The sequence below is a fragment of the Aethalodelphis obliquidens genome, unplaced genomic scaffold, assembly GCF_003676395.1.
Source record: "Aethalodelphis obliquidens isolate GAN/ISIS:26980383/991018 unplaced genomic scaffold, ASM367639v1 scaffold7, whole genome shotgun sequence".
NCBI classification, from domain to species: domain Eukaryota; kingdom Metazoa; phylum Chordata; class Mammalia; order Artiodactyla; family Delphinidae; genus Aethalodelphis; species Aethalodelphis obliquidens.
The window spans coordinates 56864724-56887738 of record NW_020837951.1 but is presented as its reverse complement, the minus strand read 5'-3'; the positions used below and the strand labels follow the sequence as shown (position 1 = coordinate 56887738).

The 23015-nt window shown below is 40.8% G+C and overlaps 1 protein-coding gene across 2 annotated transcripts in view; it reads right to left on the bottom strand.

The window, feature by feature from the left end:
- Window positions 1-377: 377 nt before the first annotated feature.
- Window positions 378-23015, bottom strand: part of KDM4C (lysine demethylase 4C) — a 400366-nt gene continuing 377728 nt past the window's right edge. For both annotated transcript variants that reach the window (XM_027105850.1, XM_027105851.1), the window contains exons 20-22: window positions 17419-17538; window positions 14034-14126; window positions 378-1469 (exon numbers count right to left, since the gene is read on the bottom strand). In XM_027105850.1, coding sequence (XP_026961651.1) covers window positions 1293-1469; window positions 14034-14126; window positions 17419-17538 — 390 coding nt within the window. In that variant the 3' untranslated portion in view covers window positions 378-1292. The remainder of the gene's footprint in view (window positions 1470-14033; window positions 14127-17418; window positions 17539-23015) is intronic.

Sequence of the window (23015 nt, the reverse complement as noted above, 5' to 3'; positions counted from 1 at the left end):
TCTTCCTTCCTCTCCTCCATTGCTCATCTATAAAGTGATGGGAGGGATTGGAGGATCCGTACAGCCCCTTCTAATGAAGCTGAGGACCAAGAAACCTGGAATGAAAAGAGCTCCAGACTCCAGAGGCTCAGATTTCTTCCAGGCCTAAAGATAGAGCTGAGGAAAACACTTCATCAGGCACTGTGGGCAGGTAGAGGGGCTTTGTCCCCAGTGGTATAGCCATAAATGTCTCACAGTGTGTCCACAGTTATGTAAACAGTGAGAGAAGAAGTTCTGACAAACCTGGGCCCCAGAATGTCCAGAGAGCCAGCTCTCCCAAAAAAAACTTGTTTTCTATAGGTTTAAACCTAGACAAATAAGCAAGTTAGAAGACAGGATTGGAGAAAATGGAAATCTTTATTTTTAAACACTAGTACATTTCCAAGCTGTTTCAAAAAGGAAAAATCATATTACTTCAAAACTATGCATCAAAGCATATTTATTTTAAACTCTAATCTTACAAACACATAATGAAAGAAACATATATTTTATAAATATCTACTCAGAATATGTATTATGGAAAAAAAGTATTTAAAAATAACAGCCCCAGATCTCCCTCTTTAAATATATAAAATTCCCATACAATTCATAAGAATTCTTTCTCAAGAGCCAAAAACTTCACAAAGGCCAACAACGCAGTTCTCGTCAGACACAATCAAAAGTAAAACGGATATAAAAAAATGTAAAATTTCTGTACAAGGGAAATGCAGATAGCATATGGGTAAATCTCATTACCATCCATGCCATTTGTGTTTTAAAAATGTTTTATAAAAACTGCCATTTAAAACAAATAAGTGAGAGTCCTTCCCTGACTGTGGAAAATATATAAATTATCACCCTCCCACCTGGGAATCGAGGCTCCCACCTGCTAGGGTTGAGGAGAGAAGTCTCCATGTGGTTCCTGAATAGGGACTAAGTAAGCCACACATGGGGATCCACCTCCTCTGGCAGTGGCTTTTTTCGATGGGTGATTCATTATTATTCCCTTCTACTTAGAAAAATTCTTTGGGATCATAGGAGACAACTGCTCAGAAGTAAATGCAAGACTAGGAGACAACTTCAGATTGTGGTATCCGATTAATAATGTGTATTTCGTGGTTTTGGTGACCAAACTCTGGGAAGCCTAATTTTCCACTGTCAGAGACACAGCCCGTCACCTACCCCAGCAAAACACATGGCACAGCCCCAGGCTGTCCCTTCATCTTTCCTCTTCTGGCGCAAGTCATTCTGTTGCCTGCAGCAGTGTAGGTAGACTATTGCCTCTTCTGACACTTCTTCTGGAAAGAGCTCTTCAAAAACGTGCGGTAGACGGGGTCATCCACATATTCGTTCTTAAACCTGGAGCTCAGCACTCTCTGTCTCTTTTTCTCCCCTTGGATTATGTCCGTTCCATAAAATGTGTCTTCAAATCGCATATCAGAGGCTGTGGACTAAGAACAGCCAGTGTTACACTGAAGAAAGGCAGGCACTTGACAGCAAAAGAACGGACAAAGATCTGACTCAGTCAGCAGTGGGGAGGGTGCTGAGGCCCAGGGAGGAGGCCCCACGCAGGGGCCTTGGAGCCTCCCCACCTGCTTCCATTTAGCTCAGTTTTCTTCAGGATCTCCAACCCCCAGGGACCTTCCCCAACACGAGCAGGACTAAAGTCTTCTCATTTAAATCTCCCTCACTCTTCATGCCCCCTCTGGCTCCTGCCCAACCAGGTATGTGACAAAATTGTCCACAGTTATCTCTAATTCATCCCTATTCCTATTTACCTCTGGGCCTCTGTCCCCACCACTTCCCTGAAACTGTGCTTGCTCAAGTCCTAGTTCCTAGGACACTTCTCTCCCCTAAATTTATGTGACTACCCTGTCACCTAACTCTTGCGTGAAGCTCTCTGTCATTCTGTAGGCCCTCCTCCTCCTCTGGCTGCTCACCATGGATGTCTCAGCGGCTCCCCTTTCTTAACTATTTGCTCAACTCTGATGCCCCTGAGGCTTTGTGTGTGGCCTTTTCCTTGCCACATATGCTCCCTGGGCCTGCCTGCCCACACTCACAACTTCAATTTCAACATCAACCGCAAAGATGCTCACATCTCTCGCCCCAGTTCAGACCTCCACCTGTGCTCAGGCCTGCAAACATGTCCAACAACCCAGCAGGCATCTCAAAGTGTTTATACTGGAGGCACTAGTATAACTAGTCCAACCTAAAGTGAACTCAAATTCTTCCTTCTCCATCTCTGTCCTTTCTGTATTCAATGAACGGCAGCACCATCCCCATCAATTCTAGCTACACTGATCAGAAACCTGAAAGTTATAAACTTCCCCTTGTCCCTCCCCTGTCCAGGACCCCTCCTACATGTACCTTGAAGCCCTCCATCCTTTCTTCTTTAACCCTACTGACCCCATGGCCCTCACACTTCCTGTCCTAAACCACTGTAACAAATGCTGCACCCCAGTCTATTTTTCACAGAACCACTAGAAGAAAGCTCTCTAAAATCTCTGATTATATGACACCCTTGCTGATAGTCTTTCAATAGCTCTACTGTCTTCAAGATGATGTCTACGTTTCCTAGGCTGGACATACATAATCAGGCATAATCTTACCCCTTGCTTGGATTAGACTGAATTATTTGCAATTCCCGGCCACACCTTACTGGTTCATGCCCCTCCATCATTAGACGTATTGTTTCCTTTGCATAGAAAATATTCTATCCTCTCTGCCACTGACAAACGTGAGGTTCCTTCTTTTGGGTTCCTGTAACACTCTACATGTCAGTGCAGTAGAATGAGGGCAGTGGCAGAGATAAGGGGTAGGTAAGTGTCTCCCCATAGCGGGTGCCTTGAACCCCTTCACGGTGAGGATATTAGGGACTATGAACTGAATTTTATACATGTTCCCCAACAGCAAGGAATGTGCCCTGACACAGTCACTGCTCAGTAAGTGATAGCTAGGCAAAGGAATGTGGGCTTTTTCTGTTATGCTCACGTAAAGCTCACTTTTTTTTAAATTTAACTTTTATTTTATATTGGAGTGTAGCTGATTTACAATGCTGTGTTAGTTTCATGCGTACAGCTGATTCAGTTATACGTATACATATAGTTATTCTTTTTCAGATACTTTTCCTATATAGGTTATTACAGAATATTGAGTAGAGTTCCCTGCGCTATACATAGTAGGTCCTTGTTATCTATTTTATATATAGTAATGTGTATATGTTAATCCCAAACTCCTAATTTATCCTTCCCCCCCCCCATTTCCCGTTTGGTAACCATACTTTTGTTTTCAAAGTCTGTGAGTCTGTCTGTTTTGTAAGTAAGTTCACTTGCACAATTTTTTTTTAGATTCCACATATAGGTGATATCATATGATATTTGTCTTCTCTCTGACTTAGTTCACTTAGTACGATAATCTCTAGGTCCATCCATGTTGCTGCAAATGGCATTATTTCATTCTTCTTATGGCTGAGTAACATTCCATTGTGAATGTGTGTGTGTATACACCACATCTTCCTTATCCATTCCTCTGTCGAAGGACATTTAGGTTGCTTCCATGTCTTGGCTATTGTAAATAGTGCTGCAATGAACATTTGGGTGCATGTATCTTTTTGAATTATGGTTTTCTCCAGATATGTGCCCAGGAGTGGGATTGCTGGATCATATGGTAGTTCTATTTTTAGTTTTATAAAGATCCTCCATACTGTATTCCATAGTGGCTGTATCAATTTACATTCCCACTAACAGTGCAAGAGGGTTCCCTTTCCTCCACACCCTCTCCAGCATTTGTTGTTTGGAGACTTTTTTTTTTTTTTGCTGTACGCGGGCCTCTCACTGTTGTGGCCTCTCCCATTGTGAGAACAGGCTCCGGACGCACAGGCTCAGCAGCCATGGCTCACGGGCCCAGCCGCTCCACGGCATGTGGAATCTTCCCGGACCGGGGCATGCACCTGTGTCCCCTGCATCAGCAGGTGGACTCTCAACCACTGCGCCACCAGGGAAGCCCTGGAGACTTTTTAGTGATGGCCATTCTAACTGGTGTGAGGTGATACCTCCTGGTATTTTGATTTGCATTTCTCTAATAATTAGTGATGTTCAGCAGCTTTTCATATGCCTCTTGGCCATCTATATGTCTTCTTTGGAGAAACATCTATTTAGGTCTTCTGCCCATTTTTTGATTGGGTTGTTTGTATTTTTTAATATTGAGCTGCATGAGCTGTTTATATATTTTGGAGATTAATCCTTTGTTGATTCGTTTGCAAATATTTTCTCCCATTCTGTGGGCTGTCTTTTCTTTTTTTTTTTTTTTTTATGATTTCATTTGCTGTGCAAAGCTTTTAAGTTTAATTAGGTCCCATTTGTTTACTTTGTTTTTATTGTCATTACTCTAGGAGGTGGATTAAAGAAGATCTTGGTGCGATTTGTGTCAAAGGGTGTTCTCTTTATGTTTTCCTCTAAGAGTTTTATAGTATCGGGCCTTACATTTAGATCTTTAATCCATTTTGAGTTTATTTTTGTGTATGGTGTTAGAGAATATTCTAATTTCATTCTTTTACATGTAGCTGTCCAGTTTTCCAGCACCACTTACTGAAGAGACTGTCTTTCCTCCGTTGTATATTCTTGCCACCTTTGTCACAGACTAGGTGACTATAGGTGTGTGGGTTTATCTGTGGACTTTCTATCCTGTTCCATTGATCTATGTTTCTGTTTTTGTGCCAGTACCATACTCTTTTGATGACTGTAGCTTTGTAGTATAGTCTGAAGTCAGGGAGCCTGATTCCTCCAGCTCTTTTTCTTCCTCAGGATTGCTTTGGCTATTGGGGGTCTTTTGTGTTTCCATACAAATTGTAAACTTTTTTATTCTAATTTTGTGAAATATGCCCTTGGTAAACTTTTTTATTCTAATTTTGTGAAATATCCCCTTGGTAATTTCATAGGGATTGCGTTGAATCTGTAGACTGCCTTGGGTAGTATAGTCATTTTGACAATATTGATTCTTCCAATCTAAGAACATGGTATCAATATATCTTTCCATCTGTTTATGTCATCTTCAGTTTCTTTCATCAACATCCTAATAATAGTTTTCAGAGTACAGGTCTTTTGCCTCCTTAGGTAGGTTTATTCCTAGGTATTTTATTCTTTTTTGATGTGATGGTAAATGGGATTGTTTCCTTAATTTCTCTTTCAGATATTTTGTTGTTACTGTATAGGAATGCAAGAGATTTCTGTGTATTAATTTTGGATTCTGCCACTTTACCAAATTCACTGATGAGCTCTAGAAGTTTTTTGGCAGCGTCTTTAGGATTCTCTATGTATAGTATCATGTCATCTGCAAACTGTGACAGTTTTACTTCTTTTCCAATTTGGATTCTTTTTATTTCTTTTTATTCTCTGATGGCCCTGCTAGGACTTCCAAAACTATGCTGAATAAACGTGGTGAGAGTGGATATCCTTGCCTTGTTCCTGATCTTAGAGGACATGCTTTCAGCTTTTCACTGTTGAGAATGATGCTAGCTGTGGGTTTGTCATATATGGCCTTTATTATGTTGAGGTAGGTTTCCTCTATGCCCACTTTATGGAGATTTTTTATCATAAATGGATGTTGAATTTTGCTGAAAGCTTTTCCTGTATCTATTGAGATGATCATATGGTTTTTATTCTTCAGTTTGTTGACGTGCTGTATCACACTGATTGATTTGCGAATATTGAAAAATCCTTGCATCACTGGAATAAATCCCACTTGATCTTGGATTCGGTTGGCTAGTATTTTGTTCATGATTTTTGCATCTGTGTTCATCACTGATATTGGCCTGTAATTTTCTTTTTTTGCGGTATCTTTGGTTTTGGTATCAGGGTGATGGCGACCTCACAGAATGAGATTGGGAGTTTTCCTTCCTCTGCAATTTTTTTGGAATAGTTTCGGAGGATAGGTGTTAACTCTTCTCTAAACGTTTGATAGAGTTCATCTGTGAAACCATCTGGTCCTGGACTTTTGTTTGTTAAAAGTCTTAAAATCACAGTTTCAATTTCAGTGATTGGTCTGTTCATATTTTCTATTTTTTCCTCGTTCAGTCTTGGAAGGTTGTACCTTTCTAAAAACTTGTCCATTTTATTGGCATATAGTTGTTTGTAGTAGTCTCTTATGATCCTTTGTATTTCTGTGGTGTCAGTTGTAACTTCTCCTTTTTCATTTCTGATTTTATTGATTTGAACCCTCTCCCTTTTTTTCTTGATGAGTCTGGCCAAAGGTTTATCAATTTTGTTTATCATCTCAAAGAACCAGCTTTTAGTTTCATTGATTTTTGTTGTTGTTTTCTTCATCTCTATCTCATTTATTTCTGCTCTGATCTTTATGATTTCTTTCCTTCTACTAACTTAGGGTTTTGTTTGTCCTTCTTTCTCTAGGTGCTTTAGCTGTAAGGTTAGGTTGTTGTTAGGTTTGAGATTTTTCTTGTTTCCTGAGGTAAGACTGTATTGCTATAAACTTCTCTTTTAGAACTGCTTTTGCTGTGTCCCATAGGTTTTGGATTGTCATCTCTTTGTTATCATGTGTCTCTAGGTATTTTTTGATTTCCTCTTTGATTTCTTCAGTGATCCACTGGTTGTTTAGTAACATATTGTTTAGGCTCCACACGTTTGTGTTTTTTGCAGTCTTTTTTATGTGACTGATTTCTAATCTCATAGTCTAGTGGTCAGAAAAGAGGCTTGATATGATTTCAATTTTCTTAAATTTACTGAGGCTTGCTTTGTGACCCAGCATGTGATCCATCCTGGAGAATGTTCTATGTGCACTTGAGAAGAATGTGTATTCTGCTGCTTTCAGGTGGAATGTCCTATAAATATCAATTAAGTTCATATGGTCTAATGTGTCATTTAAGGCCTGTGTTTGTTTATTGATTTTCTGTCTGGATAATCTGTCCATTGATGTAAGCGGGGTGTTAAAGTTCCCCACTATTATTGTGTTACTGTCAGTTTCCCCTTTTATGGCTGTTAGAATTTGCCTTATATATTGACATGCTCCTATGTTGAGTGCATATATATTTACAGTGTTCTATCTTCTTTTTGGATTGATCCCTTGATCATTATGTAGTGTCCTTCTTTGTCTCTTGTAACAGTCTTTATTTTAAAGTTTATTTTGTCTGATAGGAGTATTGCTACTCCAGGTTTCTTTAATTTCCATTTGCATGGAATATCTTTTTCCATCCCCTCACTTTCAGTCTGTATGTGTCCCTAGATCTGAAGTGGGCTCTTATAGACAGCATATATGCAGGTCTTGTTTTTGTATCCATTCAGCCAGTCTATGTCTTTTGGTTGGAGCATTTAATTCATTTACATTTAAGGTAATTATTGATATATGTGTTCTTATTGCCATTTTGTAAATTGTTTGGGATTTGATTTTGCAAGTCTGTTTTCTTCCCTTCCTCTTTTGTTCCCTTCTCGTGTGATTTGATTATCTTTAGTGTTGTATTTGGATTGCTTTTTTCTTTTTTGTGTGTTTTTGTCTATCTATCATAGAGTTTTGGTTTGCAAATCACGTGAGGTTTTGATATAGCAGTCTATATATATACAAGACTGTCTTAAGTTGCTGGTCTCTTAATTTCAAATGCATTTCCAATATCCTGCATTTGTACTATCCTCTGCTCATGACTGCTGGTTTTGATATCATATTTGTGTGTGTGCGGATGATTTCCTACCTTTATTGTACATTTGCCTTTACCAGTGAGCTTTCCCATTCATAATGTTCTTGTTTCTAGTTATGGTCTTTTCTTTTCTGCCTAGAGAAGTTCCTTTAGCATTTATCGTAAAGCTGGTTGTGGTGCTGAATTCTCTTAGCTTTTGCTTATCTCTAAAGCTTTTGATTTCTCCATTGAATCTGAATGAGAGCTTTGCTGGGCAGAGTATTTTTGGTTATAGGTTTTTTCCTTTCATCACTTTAAATATATCATGCCACTCCCTTCTGGCCTGCAGAGTTTCTGCTGAGAAATCAGCTGATAACCTTATGGGATTCCCTTGTATTTTATTTGTTGCTTTTCTCTTGTTGCTTTTAATATTTTCTCTTTGTCTTTAATTTTTGTCAGTTTGATTAATATATGTCTTGGTGTGTTCCTCCTTGGGTTTATCCTGTATGGGAGTCTGCATTTCCTTGGACTTGGATGACTGTTTCTTTTCTCATATTAGGGAAGTTTTCAGCTATTATCTCTTCAAATATTTTATCAGGTCCTTTCTCTCTTCTCCTTCTGTGACCCCTATAATGCGAATGTTGGTGCATTTAATGTCCCAGAGGTTTCTGAGACTGTCCTACTTTCTTTTCATTCTTTTTTTCTTTATTCTGTTCTGCAGTAGTGATTTCCACTACTCTTTCTTCCAGCTCACTTATTAGTTCTTCTGCCTCATTTATTCTGCTATTGTTTCCTTCTAGTGTATTTTTCACTTTGGTTATTGTATTGTTCATCTCTGTTCTTTAAATCTTCTAGGTCTTTGTTAAATATTTCTTGTATCTTCTCAGTCTGTGCCTTCATTCTTTTTCCAACATCTTGGATCATCGTTACTATCATTACTCTGTATTCTTTTTCATGTAGATTTGCCTATCTCTACTTTACTTAGTTGCGCTTCTGGGTTTTTATCTTGTTCCTTCTTCTGGAACACATTTCTCAACTGTCTCATTTAGTCTAACTTTCTGTGTTTGTGGTCTCCTTTCTGCAGGCTGCATGATTGTAGTTCCTCTTCCTTCTTGTGTCTGTCTCCTGGTGGGTGAGCTTGGTCCAGGGGCTTGTGCAGGATTCCTGGTGGGAGGGACTGGTGGATGGAGCTGGGTCTTGTCCCTCTGGTGGACAGGGCCATGTCAAGGGGTGTGTTTACAGATGGCTGTGAGGTCAGTACAAGTTTAGGCAGCCTGTTTGCTGATGGGTGAGGCTGTGTTCCCCTGTTGCTGGTTGTTTGGCCCGAGGCGTCCCAGCACTGGAGCCTGCAGACTATTGGGTGGGGCCAGGCCTTAGTGCCAAAAATGCAACCTCCAAGAGAACCCACACTGATCAGTATTCCCTGGGGCCTCCGCCACCAGAGTCCTTGCCCCCACAGTGAGCCACAGCCAACACCTTCCTCTCCAGGAGACCCTCCAAGACCCTCAGGTAGGTCTAGCCCAGGTTCCTGTGGAGTCACTGCTTTGTGCTGGGTTCCAGTGCACGTTGTGTGTGCCCTCTAAGAGTGAAATCTCTGTTTCCCCCTGTCTTGCGGAACTTCTGCACTCAAGCCCCACTGGCCTTCAAAGCTCAATGCCCTGGGGGCTCTTCCTCCCAATGCCAGACCTTCAGGCTGAGGAGCATGACGTGAGGCTCAGAACTCTCACTCCATCTCATTGTGGCTTCCTCTTTGTCTTTGGATGTAAAATATCTTTTTTGGTAGGTTCCAGTCTTTTTTGTCGATGGTTGTTCACCAGTTAATTGTGATTTTGGTGTTTTCGTGGGAGGAAGTGAGCTGCAGTCCTTCTACTCTGCCATGTTGTCGGAATCGAGGGGCTGCTTTTAGTTTGGATACTTCCTGCTGTTTCCTCAGTGTGTGCTGGCTGTTATCCCCTTGATATGGGTGGGCAGGTGTGGTGACCCGTGCTCACTCCTCGTACCCTGGGGTAGTGATCAGCGCCAACTTGTGGGTCTCCCAGCAGTGGCCTGCGTGCCTGCAAGATGGCAGGGCCAGCGATTGGCACCTGCTCATGGGTCTCTTAGTGGCGGCAGCAGCCCATGCCCACCTCTGGAGCTCACGATGACAGTGGTGGCTCGTGCCTGCCCCCAGAACTCACGTAGGTGGTGTCCTGTTGCCTGAGAGCGCACACAGGGAAAGGAACTCCTATGGCAAGTCCTGCCCCTCTCCTCTGCATCCCCCAACAATGGTGCCTTGCCTCTCTGGCAGACCCAGGCTTCTTCTGAGTGCATCCTCAGTTGTCACACTCCAGCCTCTTCAGGCTGTCTCCGTGCAGCCAGCGCTGGTCCTCTCCCTGAGTCTGACCTCCAAAGCCCAAGCTTTAGCACCCAGCCCCTGCCTGCCCTGGCAGATGAGCATCTCAGGCTGGGGAGTTCAGGGCAGCACTACCAACCACCTGTGTAGGTCACTCTCTGTTTTGCCTTCCTCAAACTGGTTGCTGAGCTCTCCTCAGTGGCTCCAAAGCTCCCCCTCCATCCAGGCTGATCTCCCCACCAGTGAGGGGACTTCCCAGGGCGAGGGAACCTTTCCTCCTTCATCGCTCCCTCCCTGGGGCACATGTCCCATCTCAATTCCTCTTTTTTTTTTTCTTTTGTCCTGCCTGGTTTACGTGGAGGTTTTTCTGCCTTTTCAGAAATCTGAGGTTTTCTGCCAGTGTTCAGTAGATGTTCTGTGTGAATTGTTCCACTTGTAGATGTGTTTTTGATGTATTTGTGGGAGGAGGTGAGCTCTAAGTCCTATTTCTCCACCATTTTGATCCCTCCCGCCAGTTAAAGCTTACTTTAAAGTACTATTCTTCCTTCCTAATTTCCTATTTTGCCCCTCGAACGTGTTCCCAACTGGTTTTTACTGAGATGACACCAACTGTGTCACGGAGGCCCCCTCCCATGGTAGTGACACAGGCAGGGTCCAGCTTTTAAGGCTTGAAAGCACATGGTCAATCATGAAGAAGAGAGAAACGATGGAACAATTACAAAGAAGCTTGAAAACTATAAATGGACCCAAGTGCAAAGCTGGGCATGTTCCCTGCTAGTTCATGAGATGGTCATCCAGGGTGATAGGCTCCCTCCATGGATTCCCCCAGATGCTCCTAGCTTCACTCAGGAAGAAAAGTAAGAGATTGTGGATGGGCTGGGCACCCTCTGCCATTAGGATAAAACAGTTTTGGTTCATTCATTCTTGGCAAAGCACTTCCTCTGAGTAATCTTTCCCTTTTATAAGTGCTAAAGTTAAAGGAGAAAATAAAACATCTATGAAAGTGCTGCCACTGTGTGAGGACAGTAAAAGTAAGCCTCTTAAATACAATAATAAAACCAGTTTACCAGCAGCACCAGTTAATTATACACCATTGCTATGGTTATTCTGTGAGACCATAAAAGGTAATGGGACTGTTTCTGCAGTTAGTGGGAAGGAACGCAGCACAGCCACTGAGGCGGACTGCTGACACTTTAGAAAAATTTCTCCCCAAGTCAGCGTATGTCTGGGTGAGCAGAAGTCATTAAAACATGAAGGCCTCCCAGTGGGGGCTGCAACCCACCCCACCTTAAAAAAAAACAAAAGATTTCTCTAATTATAAAGTATCTTCCATCAATAAGTTTTCCAATCAGATTTGTTTCGTCAACTGGAAAAAAAATAGCAGTCACGGACAGACTAGCCAAGGGCCAGAGGGTTATATACAAACCTTAAGAAAAAGCTGGTTTTCTACAGCAGAAGCACGTAAGTCTTTGATTCAGTAAAAACAGAGGTGGCAAACTGGATTTAGGGACTGTGAGCAAACTGGATTTTGTCTCAAGAAATTTTCTACTAGGCTCAACATAACGTAACAGGTTAGATTCAGAGTATCTATGTGATTTATATATATATATATATATTTTAATTTATTTAATTTATTTATTTATTCATGGCTGTGTTGGGTCTTCATTTCTATGCAAGGGCTTTCTCTAGTTGCGGCAAGCGAGGGCCACTCTTCATTGCGGTGTGCGGGCCTTTCACTGTCGTGGCCTTTCTTGTTGTGGGGCACAGGCTCCAGACGTGCAGGCTCAGTAGTTGTGGCTCACGGGCTTAGTTGCTCCGTGGCATATGGGATCTTCCCAGACCAGGGCTCGAACCCGTGTCCCCTGCCTTGGCAGGCAGATTCTCAACCACTGCGCCACCAGGGAAGCCCTATATATTTTTTAATTTAAAAATTTTCTATGAGAATTTTAAAAAAGCAGTTCAGTTTGGTGTGACTGTTCTGAGAAATGGACCTTAGAAAATTTGTGCTCGAGTAAAGCTACATGGTAAAGCATACTGGTATTGGAGCCAAATCTACTGTGGAACAGAGATTGTGATCAGAGCAGAGAGCAAAAAGCTTTCTTTGAATGTGATTAAGAAATGGTATTTGAAATCTATAAGACCCAGCTGGTAGGATGTTTAACCATACATGGATTAGAAAATCAAAGACCTGAGAGACTTCCAGAGGGCTACCTACTCCATTTCCCAACCTCTAAATCTTTAGGAGATTATTTTTTTAAAAAAGGGGGGAGGGAATAGGAGGGGACAGAGAATCCATGGAAGATAGGAGAAACAGGATGAGAGGCAGTCACCTCCAGCATCTTGAAAAGGAAAGTTTTTCTCAAGAGATTTCAAGACCTAGAACACTGACAAATTATCCAGGTTTTTAGCTCTTTGTTAAGGTTTAACAGATGTCTTTACTATAGGAATATTTTCTTCTCCCTTTCCCTGCTGTTTATTATCTGGGGGTTAATCTGTTTTCAGGTGTGTGGGTCCCCTACTTGCCACATTTCCTCACTGGGTGGGCAGCAGTGCTGTTACTATCACTCTTCTCTTGACTGTTTCACTTTGAATGACCTTCCCCTCAAGGATGCAGCTGAGAAGGAAAAGTCAGTTTACACCTAATGCACTTAACCCTGTTCTCAGGATCCCACCCGACAGGAGAGGAGCTGAATATACAACTGAACATTTAAGGAAACCCATGTTCTTCCAAAGTAATCTAGAGTCGCTCTATCACTGCATAAAAGTATATCATTAGCATGCAATGAAAACTAAGGCTGTCATTTATTCAGAAAAAAATTTTCATTTTAGTCAGAAAAATCCCCTCATTCAAATTTCCTAGTTTAGGACTTATCATTTCACAGATGCACTAGATGCAATTCTAAATGAGTAAAACTGACTTCATTTCAGGGTCCAGTAAATATTTTATGATACAATAATGAAAACTAAGTTATTATGAATTATATTTTTTAACAACTTCAGTTTTGACTATTTGTCCATGTTTATTTGTCTTTTAATGGTATGTACTGGGCTTGAAACTAATATCGTTTTCTTTTGTAAAAAAAAACTGCTTTAGTATTTCCACAACTAGTATTTGGGCTTTGTTTATTCCTTTTGTTATAAAAGTGAGAGTTTAGTTTAATTATAAATTGACACAAACATTAACGAGCTTCTGAGAGGGAAGTTAATACAGATGACCTTGAACAACATGGGTCTGAACTATATATGGGTCCACTTAATACACGGATTTTTTTCAATCATAAACATTATGGTACTACACGATCTGAGTGATTGAATCCATAGATGTGAAACTGTGGGCAGGAAGGGTCTGACTATATAAGTTATATATGACTGTGTGGAGGGTCAGCACTCCAACCCCCCACATTGTTAAAGGGTGAACTGTATATGATAAGGCTATAGGAAACTAGATGTTCGCTATGCTGAGTCCCCTTTAATCTCCTACTGAAAGCTTTCTTTTTTTTTTTTTTTGCGGCACACGGGCCTCTCACTGTCGTGGCCTCTCCCGTTGTGGAGCACAGGCTCCGGACGCACAGGCTCAGCGGCCATGGCTCACGGGCCCAGCCGCTCCGTGGCATGTGGGATCTTCCCGGACCGGGGCACAAACCCATGTCCCCTGCATCGGCAGGCAGACCCTCAACCACTGCACCACCAGGGAAGCCCTGAAAGCTTTCTTTTAACGTTGCTTCCACTAAGAAGATTGTAAATGTCTTGATGGTATCTTTATATGTTCCCAGTTAGCTTGCATAGGACACATATTCAATAACTTTCTGTATGCCAATAGATGTTAACACAAAGAAGCATCATTTGACCTCATTAGAAAGAAAGATGGGGAACTTGCACCGGTTTCCCTGTTTCTGGACAAATTTGAGCTTTGGATTAAACGATTTCAATAAGGGAAAAGTTGCATTGGCTTTCTTCAAAATCAATCCAAAGGCCTAAGTATGTTTCCTGCTGGGCTTGGGAAACAGTGAGAGAGGAGGAGAGATTCACATGGCAGATCCCTCAGAGGGATTATCCAGCACTTACAAAACGAGCTTTCACTCTCTTGGGTAACTCTTCATCTAAAGTGTAGATGTCCTCTCTCTTCATTGCTATCTGGGATCCATCTTCAAATTCAACCTAGTGAAAAATAAGACATCGAGCATGATCTATTTAAAAAAGAAGAAAGCATTCACCATTCTCTTCAGGGTTCCCGTTAGCTACATAAAAAAGAAAAGAGGATTCAGGCAGAGCCAACAAGCAAACTAGCCAACAGCCAAGGAAGGAAGCAAAGCTCTTCCCTTATCAAACTAAGAACAAAGTATGTTTCCAAACAGGCCAAAATTCTTGAAAATGAGTGTTTTGCAATATGTGATATGAAAACTTTATCCCCCCAAAGCAAAAACAAAGAAAAGTAACTGCTGCTCAAATGATTTCTCAGAACATGAGATTGTGGCCAATTCAGCATTAACACGGGTGGGGCCTGTAAGTACTGATTGTTTCTTTAAGAGGCTCTGACAACGTAAGAGGGAGGACTGTTTCTCTTTGAGAAAGAAGTAATGATACATTTACTCTTGTATAATAATCCTCCCAGATAAAATAATTTCTCAAGTTCTTACGGACCTTTAACTTTCAAAACTCTCTTTTGTTAAATTCAAACAAATGGCCAGGAAGAGCTCAGGTTCTCCTTAACCTCACGTGTCAGCCACCTCAATTTGCAAAAATACATTATCATCTAAATGAAAATGTTTAAAACTTTTAAAACTTTGTTTTCAAGCTAATCAAATGGCAGCAAGTAATTTCATTATCCAGTCTTTTCAATATTTTAGGATATTTTGTTAGAGAAAAAGTGACACTGAATAACAAATATAGAGCATCTGGGGGAAATTCATCAAAGGCCCTACTCGAAGTGATCTTGGTTTAGGCTCAATCCCACATGAACTCTTCCAGAAGAAAGCAACAAAAGGGATGCAATCAGGGTAGAATATCTAATATGTTCTAACTCTGACCACTTATGGTATTCTTGAAATCCCTAACTCATCTGTCTGAATTCTTTACTTTTAAGAAATAAGTATATGCTTGCAATTCTAGTTAGAAGATAAGTTAAACCATGTAGCTGTGCTATTCATGTTAATTTTAAAAAATCTGCTGAAGTTTAAAAAATACTAAAGATAAAATATATAATTAAACTTCGTATTTATCATCCATGTACTGCTCACGTTTGACTAAGCTCAAACACGGGGCAGAATTAGGTCTCGGTCACAGGAGACTTCTCGCTGCTACTTTCCGGAACGCTGAGATTGGGAAGGCTTTTCTTCCTGGCCTTGTTTCAGCAAAATGCTTTCTGTAACATTTAATTAGGCCAAGGTGTCATTGCAATTTATACAGTTCGATAGCATAGCTAGAACTACCTGTGCCTACCTTTCTTCTGTTTTAGATCATTTGAAAATTCTAAAAGAGAAAAAGGCAATTTTGAAACTAAGAGGGAGTATGGTATGCTGACCAAACATCCCAGTTTGTCCAGGACTGAAGGGGTCTCCCAGGATGCAAGACTTTCAGTGCTAAAGTCAAGGACAGTCCCTCGCAAGCTGGGATAGTTGTTCACCCGACTTGGGACAGAGCCAAGAGTAAATTCTGGCCCTTCCCTTTACCAGCTGTGTGCTCTTGAACAAATTATCACATTCACTGAGCCTTTTTTCCCTCCTTTGTAAAGTAGGAGTCAAAAACATCTATGCTGCAGGGCTACTGTGCGGGCCCCCAAAATGCACATACTTAGGATACTTAGCACTGCGCAGTAGGTATTTAGTTCCATTTTTATAAATATCTTTGCTTATTCAGTGGTGAGGCTGAATAGACACAAAACACAAAATGATCTCAAAAGGCCAGTTGGTTTAATGAGGAATTTTAAACTACTTCCTTGAGAGACAGTTTTAATATTAGTCTTAACTTTTTCATTGAGTCTGTAAATATGCTCACAGTTCTATGTTGATAGGCCATGATAAATTCAGCTGAAGTTAGCACACTGACTGATTACTAATTAGCCTGAATTTCAACATGTCTTCATTATGATACTTTCCATGTAGCTAATAGCTTTGCTTCATGTAAGATGCTTCACTTTTGCATTTATTGTTTAATTAAATGTAATTATTTTCTTTTGAATGATGTAGTGAACGCTTCTTTTCTAGGAGTCTCCAGTATTACCAGCCTGTCTTGTGATTTTTGCCTAATTTTGGACATTCTGATACAAAAATGCTGCAGCACTTACCCTGCTGTAAATGACCTGAATCTGCAACTTAACACTTTGTCACCAATACAAAGGGGAAATGGCCTTCTCTCTCTCTCTCTCTCACTCACACACACACACACACACACACACACACAGGATAGGTACATCCTCCCCTCCCCACCCTGGTGGCTTTTTCTACACCTTAAAAAATGTTCTCCCCTAAGTTGTCCAAACTTCTTTGAACACTTTTAATTACATTGTGCTCCAGTTTTTAGTGCAGTGTCTTTTAATGTACTCTTCCATTTAAGCCCTAGCCCTTTATCAGTCTTTGAACAATTTCTCTGAGGAAACTGGAGGTCTTATCATTCTCAAGCTGTTTTTAACTTCACAGGCCTGAACCTTCTTGCTTTTTCTCCTTTTACTTCAATCTTCCTGTTTTTACACTACTGCTTAGCTTTAGAATGTTGATTTCTGCCATCGTGTTACTAAAAGTACTATAATTTATTGGTTCTAATAAATTTGTTCCTTTTTAAAGTCTTTCTGAAGGAATATAAATGCACATGCGCCATCCATGTTGTTTTCCTTATTAGAGCTTAACTCATCCTCATTTCTAATAGGGATACAATTCATTTTTAAATTGTATATATATTCTTTAATAATATGTAGAGTTGTTCAGTGAACAGAATGCCAAAATGATAGCTGCACTTTTCATTAAATGAGTGCTCCTTTACGCTCGGGTGCACAGATGGCCACACCTGTGCCGATGCACCATTGGCCTAGGTTTGCTGAAACGCCCGACGGGGATGACGTCTCTCAGGGAAAAGCCACCCATTCAGGGGCTGCTGGATGATGAACCGCCATCACTGATTTGGCTTACAGTTAGATAATCCAGCCAGTTAGTCTCTCCCCGTATAACAGAAACGCAAGAAAGCAGCCCACCATCCAGCTGGTTATCTTTTTGACCTAACTAACTATATTCCTTACAATTAACCTATTCATCAGATGTTACTAGAGTTTCCCAGTATCGAACTTGGTAATAAAAGTCTAATATCTCGGTCATCAAACATCGAATTTTTGCCTTTTTTATAAAACAAGAGGTGTTCCAAATTCATGTGGCTTCTTGGTCAGCAGTACACTGGCTATACCGTCTGCCCTCTGGCTTCTCCTGTCCATCTCAGCAAGCATCGCACCCAGGGCGGCACTCACCTGGTACATGTGGGCAACATTTGATCCGAGATATTTTGCCCCGTAGAGTTTGCCATCAGGCCACTTGACTTGAACGACTTCTCCCTCGGCAGGAGGGCCTAGCCTCACACAGTCTCGGCTCTGCATAATAAACAGAAGTTAGGCTTTTCAAGGCAAATGTCTAAGCGACTGCATTTAGAACGTAGCAAATGAGCAACTCCTGGCAATTAAAAGGAGTTACTGCCTCTGTGTTTTATGGATTATGATCTTGCATGGGTGTTCAGGGGAAGAGCTATAAGGCAAAGGAGTACTTAAAGATTCAGCCTACATCATAAAGTTACAAAGGAACCACCATAATCCAAGAAGGAAAAAACAGCATTTACATTTGCTATTTGACAAAGAATTGTTCAGAGGGTAAGTAAAATGTGCATAGAAACTGCTCTAGCTGAGAAATAGACTGGCTAATGATTTATAACACCTGACATGTATACAGCATTTTGCAGCTAACAGAAGGCTTCGACATACATCTCGTCTGATCCTCACAATCGTTCCATGAGGTAGGCAGAGACTACTAATTACCCCCATTTTACTGACAAGGAAACTGAGCCTCTGAGGAGGCTCCTTTCAGTTGTCAGGATCTCTGGAGAAGTGAAGTGGTGTAAGAGACAAAGAACTGAGGACGCCCAGGTGGACCTGGGGGCAGGAGAGAAGCAGACTGTCATCAGAGCTGGCAGGCCCGGACGAAGCAGCAAGGGAGAAATGCAGGAGCCTCCAGAGTGCGGCAGGGGAGGCTGTAAGGCCCGGGTCCTGCTCAGCAGGCCTCTTCTGAAGACCCCTGGACCTTCCCCTATAGGCCTGGTTCTGCCTGCACCTCCCATCCACTGAGTAGTCCACCTCATTCCACAGGTGATCCTGGCGGTGCCACAAGCACTCTTCTCACCTCACTTCTTCCACTCAGCACTGCCTCCTCGGGCAGCAACTCAGAACAAATTTCCCACTAGCTCATCCTGGGAAGGTGCTTTCTAGAGGGGGAGGGGTACAGATATACTTTGCAAACTTAAGTTTGTATGTATTGAGAATGACACAATAAAATTTGAATACAAAGGAATTAAATACTTGACTACTTTGATAAATTTTTTGCACATTTAGCAATTCATGTTTTGCTAATCCTGGTATTTTACTGATGAGGCCAATCTGACTGATTGAAATGCACACTTTCAGTTAAGCTTTAAATACAGACTGGGCAGGGTGCTGTGGTTTAAATGAGAGGCACACACAGGAAATATTTAGTTGTTTATGGTTAGAAATCCACCATGTATTACTTTTCATTATTAACAGAAATTTTGCATCATATAGGAGTGGGCCTTTTACTGTTGGGTTCAGAGTATACCTGAGAGGTTCATCTTTCTCACAGCAGACTATGCCTCCATTTAAAGCTATGGGCAAAGAAAAAAAAGTGTGTGCTCAGAGGCTCTGTAGAGTTGACAGTCTGCATCTAACTTAGTCAAATGAAAATGTTTCTTCTTGGCCTTCATAATATTTGATCTCAGGCTACACAGAACTGAAAGAGTAGGATGAAGAACTGTATTCTACATATGCCCCTGGAGTTATCATCTCACTTTTCATTTCCCTTCCCTTCCAAAGATATACATGGTACTAAGAAGATTGGAAGGTGTAGCTTCTAAATAGATGCTGTCTCCTAGGACAGGAAGCTACATCAGCTCAGGGATAACTCTGAGCTAAAACCCAGATGGTTTGGTGATGGGGGCAAGGAGAGAACAAGAGTAAGTTTCTTCCTTCTCCTAAAGTTTTATTCCATGTGGAGGAAGCTCCATTAAGGTAATACTCCTAGCTTTTCTTTTTTTTTCCCCACTCCCTCATTCATTCACTTTTTTTTTTTAACTTTCATTGGAGGATACTCGATTTACAATGTTCTGTTAGTTTCAGGTGTACAACAAAGTGAATCAGTTACACATATACATATACCCACTCTTTTATAGATTCTTTTCCCATATAGGCCATTACTGAGTACTGAGTAGACTTCCCTGTGCTATAGAGTAGGTTCTTATTAGTTATCTACTACTATACTTTATATATAGTAGTGTGCATGTTGTCAATGCCAGTCTCCCAATTTATCCCTCCCCTGCCAAAGCAATCTACAGATTCAACACAATCCCTATCAAATTTCCAATGGCATTTTACACAGAATTACAACAAAAAATTTTACAGTTTGTCTGGAAACACAAAAGACCACGAATAGCAAAAGCAATCTTGAGAAAGAAAAATGGAGCTGGAGAAATCAGGCTCCCTGACTTCAGACTATACTACAAAGCTACAGCAATCAAGACAGTATGATACTGGCACAAAAACAGAAATATAGGTCAATGGAACAGGATAGAAAACCCAGAGATAAACCCAAGCACATATGGTCACCTTATCTTTGATAAAGGAGGCAAGAATATACAATGGAGAAAAGACAGTCTCTTTGATAAGTGAGGCTGGGAAAACTGAACAGCTACATGTAAACAAACGAAATTACAACACTCCCTGACACCATACACAAAAACAAACTCAAAATGTATTAAAGATCTAAATGTAAGGCTAGATACTATAAAACTCTTAGAGGAAAACACAGGCAGAACACTCTGACATAAATCGCAGCAAGATCTTTTTGAATCCACCTCCTAGAGTAATGAAAATAAAAACAAAAATAAACAAATGGGACCTAATGAAACTTTAAAAGCTTTTGCACAGCAAAGGAAACCGTAAACAAAACAAAAAGACAACCCTCAGAATGGGAGAACATATCTGCAAATGAAGCAACCAACAAAAGATTAATATCCGAAATATACAAACAGTTCTTGGAGCTCAATATCAAAAAAAAACAACCCAATCCAAAAATGGGCAGAAGACCTAAATAGACATTTCTCCAGAGAAGACATACAGATGGCCAACAAACACATGAAAAGATGCTCAACATCACTAACTGTTAGAGAAAGGCAAATCAAAACTACAATGAGGTATCACCTTACACCAGTCAGAATGGCCATCATTAAAAATCTATAAACAAATGCTGGAGAGGGTGTGAGGGAAGAGATATGGGGATATTTGTATATGTATAGCTGATTCACTTTGTTATAAAGCAGAAAGTAACACACCATTATAAAGCAATTATAGTAACACACCATTGTAAAGCAATTATATTCCAATAAAGATGTTAAAAAAAAAAACTAAAAATAGAACTACCATATGACCCAACAATCCCAATACTGGGCATATACCCTGAGAAAACCATAATTCAAAAAAACAAACCAAAACAACAACAACAAACAAAACACATGCACCCAAATGTTCACAGCAGCACTATTTACAATAGCCAGGACATGGAAGCAACCTAAATGTCCACCAACAGAGGAGTGGATAAAGAAGATGTGGTACATATATACAATGGGATATTACTCAGCCAAAAAAAGGAATGAAATTGGGTCATTTGTAGAAATATGGATGGTCTAAAGAGTATCATACAGAGTGAAGTAAGTCAGAAAGAGAAAAGCAAATATCGTATAATAATGCATATATGTGGAATCTAAAAAAATGGTGTAGATGACCTTATTTGCAAAGCAGAAATAGGACACAGACATAGAGAACAAATGTATAGATACCAAGGGGGAAAGCGATGGGGTGGGATGAATTGGGAGACTGGGATTGACACATATACATTATTGATACTATGTATAACAGAGACAACTGATGGGAACATACTGTATAGCACAAGAACCTAATGCACTGTGGTAACCTAAATGGGAGGGAAGTCCAAAAGGGAGGGGATATCTCTATGTGTATGGCTGATTCATTTTGTTGTGCAGTGGAGGCTAACACAACATTGTAAAGCAACCATACTCCAATAAAGATTAATCAGAAAAAAAAAGAAGACATATGGATGGCTAAAAAGCACATTAAAAGATGCTCAACATCAGTAATTCTTAGTGAAATGCAAATCAAAACTACAATGAGGTATCACCTCACACTAGTCAGAATGGCCATCATCAAAATATCTACAAACAATAAATGCTGGAGAGGGTGTGGAGAAAAGGGAACCCTCCCACACTGTTGGTGGTACAGCCACTATGGAGAACAGTATGGAAGTTCCTTTAAAAACTAAAAATAGAGCGACCATATGATCCAGCAATCCCACTCCTGGGCGTATATCTGGAAAAAACCATAATTCAAAAAGAGACATGCACCCCAGTGTTCATTGCAGCACTATTTACAATAGCCAAGACATGGAAGCAACCTAAATGTCCACCAACAGAGGAATGGATAAAGAAGATGTGGTACACATATATAATGGACTATTACTCAGCTATTAAAAAGAACAAAATAATGCCGTTTGCAGCAACATGGATGGACCTAGAGATTGTCATACTGAGTGAAATAAGTCAGACAGAGAAAGACAAGTATCATGTGATATCACTTATATGTGGAACCTTAAAAAGGGGTACAAATGAACTTATCTACAGAACAGAAACAGAGTTATAGATGTAGAAAACAAACTCATTCTCCAAGAGAGTAAGGAGTGACAATTATATTGTTGAGTTTTCTGAAGGAGACTGCATTTTCCAAACGATGCACTACAGTGCCTTGGGGCACCACAGCAAACTTACTGGGGTTCTGAAATAGGGATATTTTCAGGGAAAACACAGTTGTCAGACACCGAGCTTATTACTACTATTAAGTTGTTTAGACCAAACTAGTAGATGGAACTGTTAGGTATTTCCTTTGGCCTAGGAGCGCTATAAAAAACGTGCTGAGATAGCCAGGGTCTGTAAGCCAAGCCAGGCTGGTAACTTCTGGCTTTACCCCTCACCTTCCGTTTCTCTTTGGAGCCCCTCTGCCGGCAGAGAACTTGCTTTCTGCTCTGCTCCTTTCACAGAGAGGATCTGGCGGTGCCCTGTACTACCTTTCTAGGAGGCCTAATTCTCAGGTCCAGTATCAGGAAAATTCTTTGCCCACAGATGGAAGCCACACTCTCCAGCATCTGCTTTATGACAAAGGAGATATGTTAAGTTTTCAAACTCTGACTTCTTTCTCTCTCTAAATTGCTTGTCCTCAGGCAGGATGAGACGTTTTCTATTGGGCCCTTCCTCAGTCCCAACAGAGGCAAGTCCAGGCCTCAGGCATTACAAGGCCACAGTCCCCATCTACTCACCCACCACAAGCCACCTCCAAGCAGGAGAGTTATGCCCTTAGTTTCACAGATTTGACCTTCAACAGAGGTTTACTAGCCTTTAAAATGACTACCCCAAACCAATCCTGACCTGCAATTTTACGTACCATAACACCAAGGTGTGGCAATGGCCATAGAAATGTGGCCTGAGGAAAGTATAAAGTATACTTGAGGAATTTATCATAAACATACACCCTTATTAGTAAACTAAATATATGCAACTTTACCAAGTGAGGAACAATTCCTTTTTGAAAAATTCTTTGGAACTAAAATGTCTGAGATACAGTTTGAGGTCTTGCTTATTGGCAATGAGCACTTTACTCACAGCAAATCTTAATTTGGCACAGTGACCTCCCAGAGCCCCCCAGCTCAGCCTCCAGGCACAGTGACC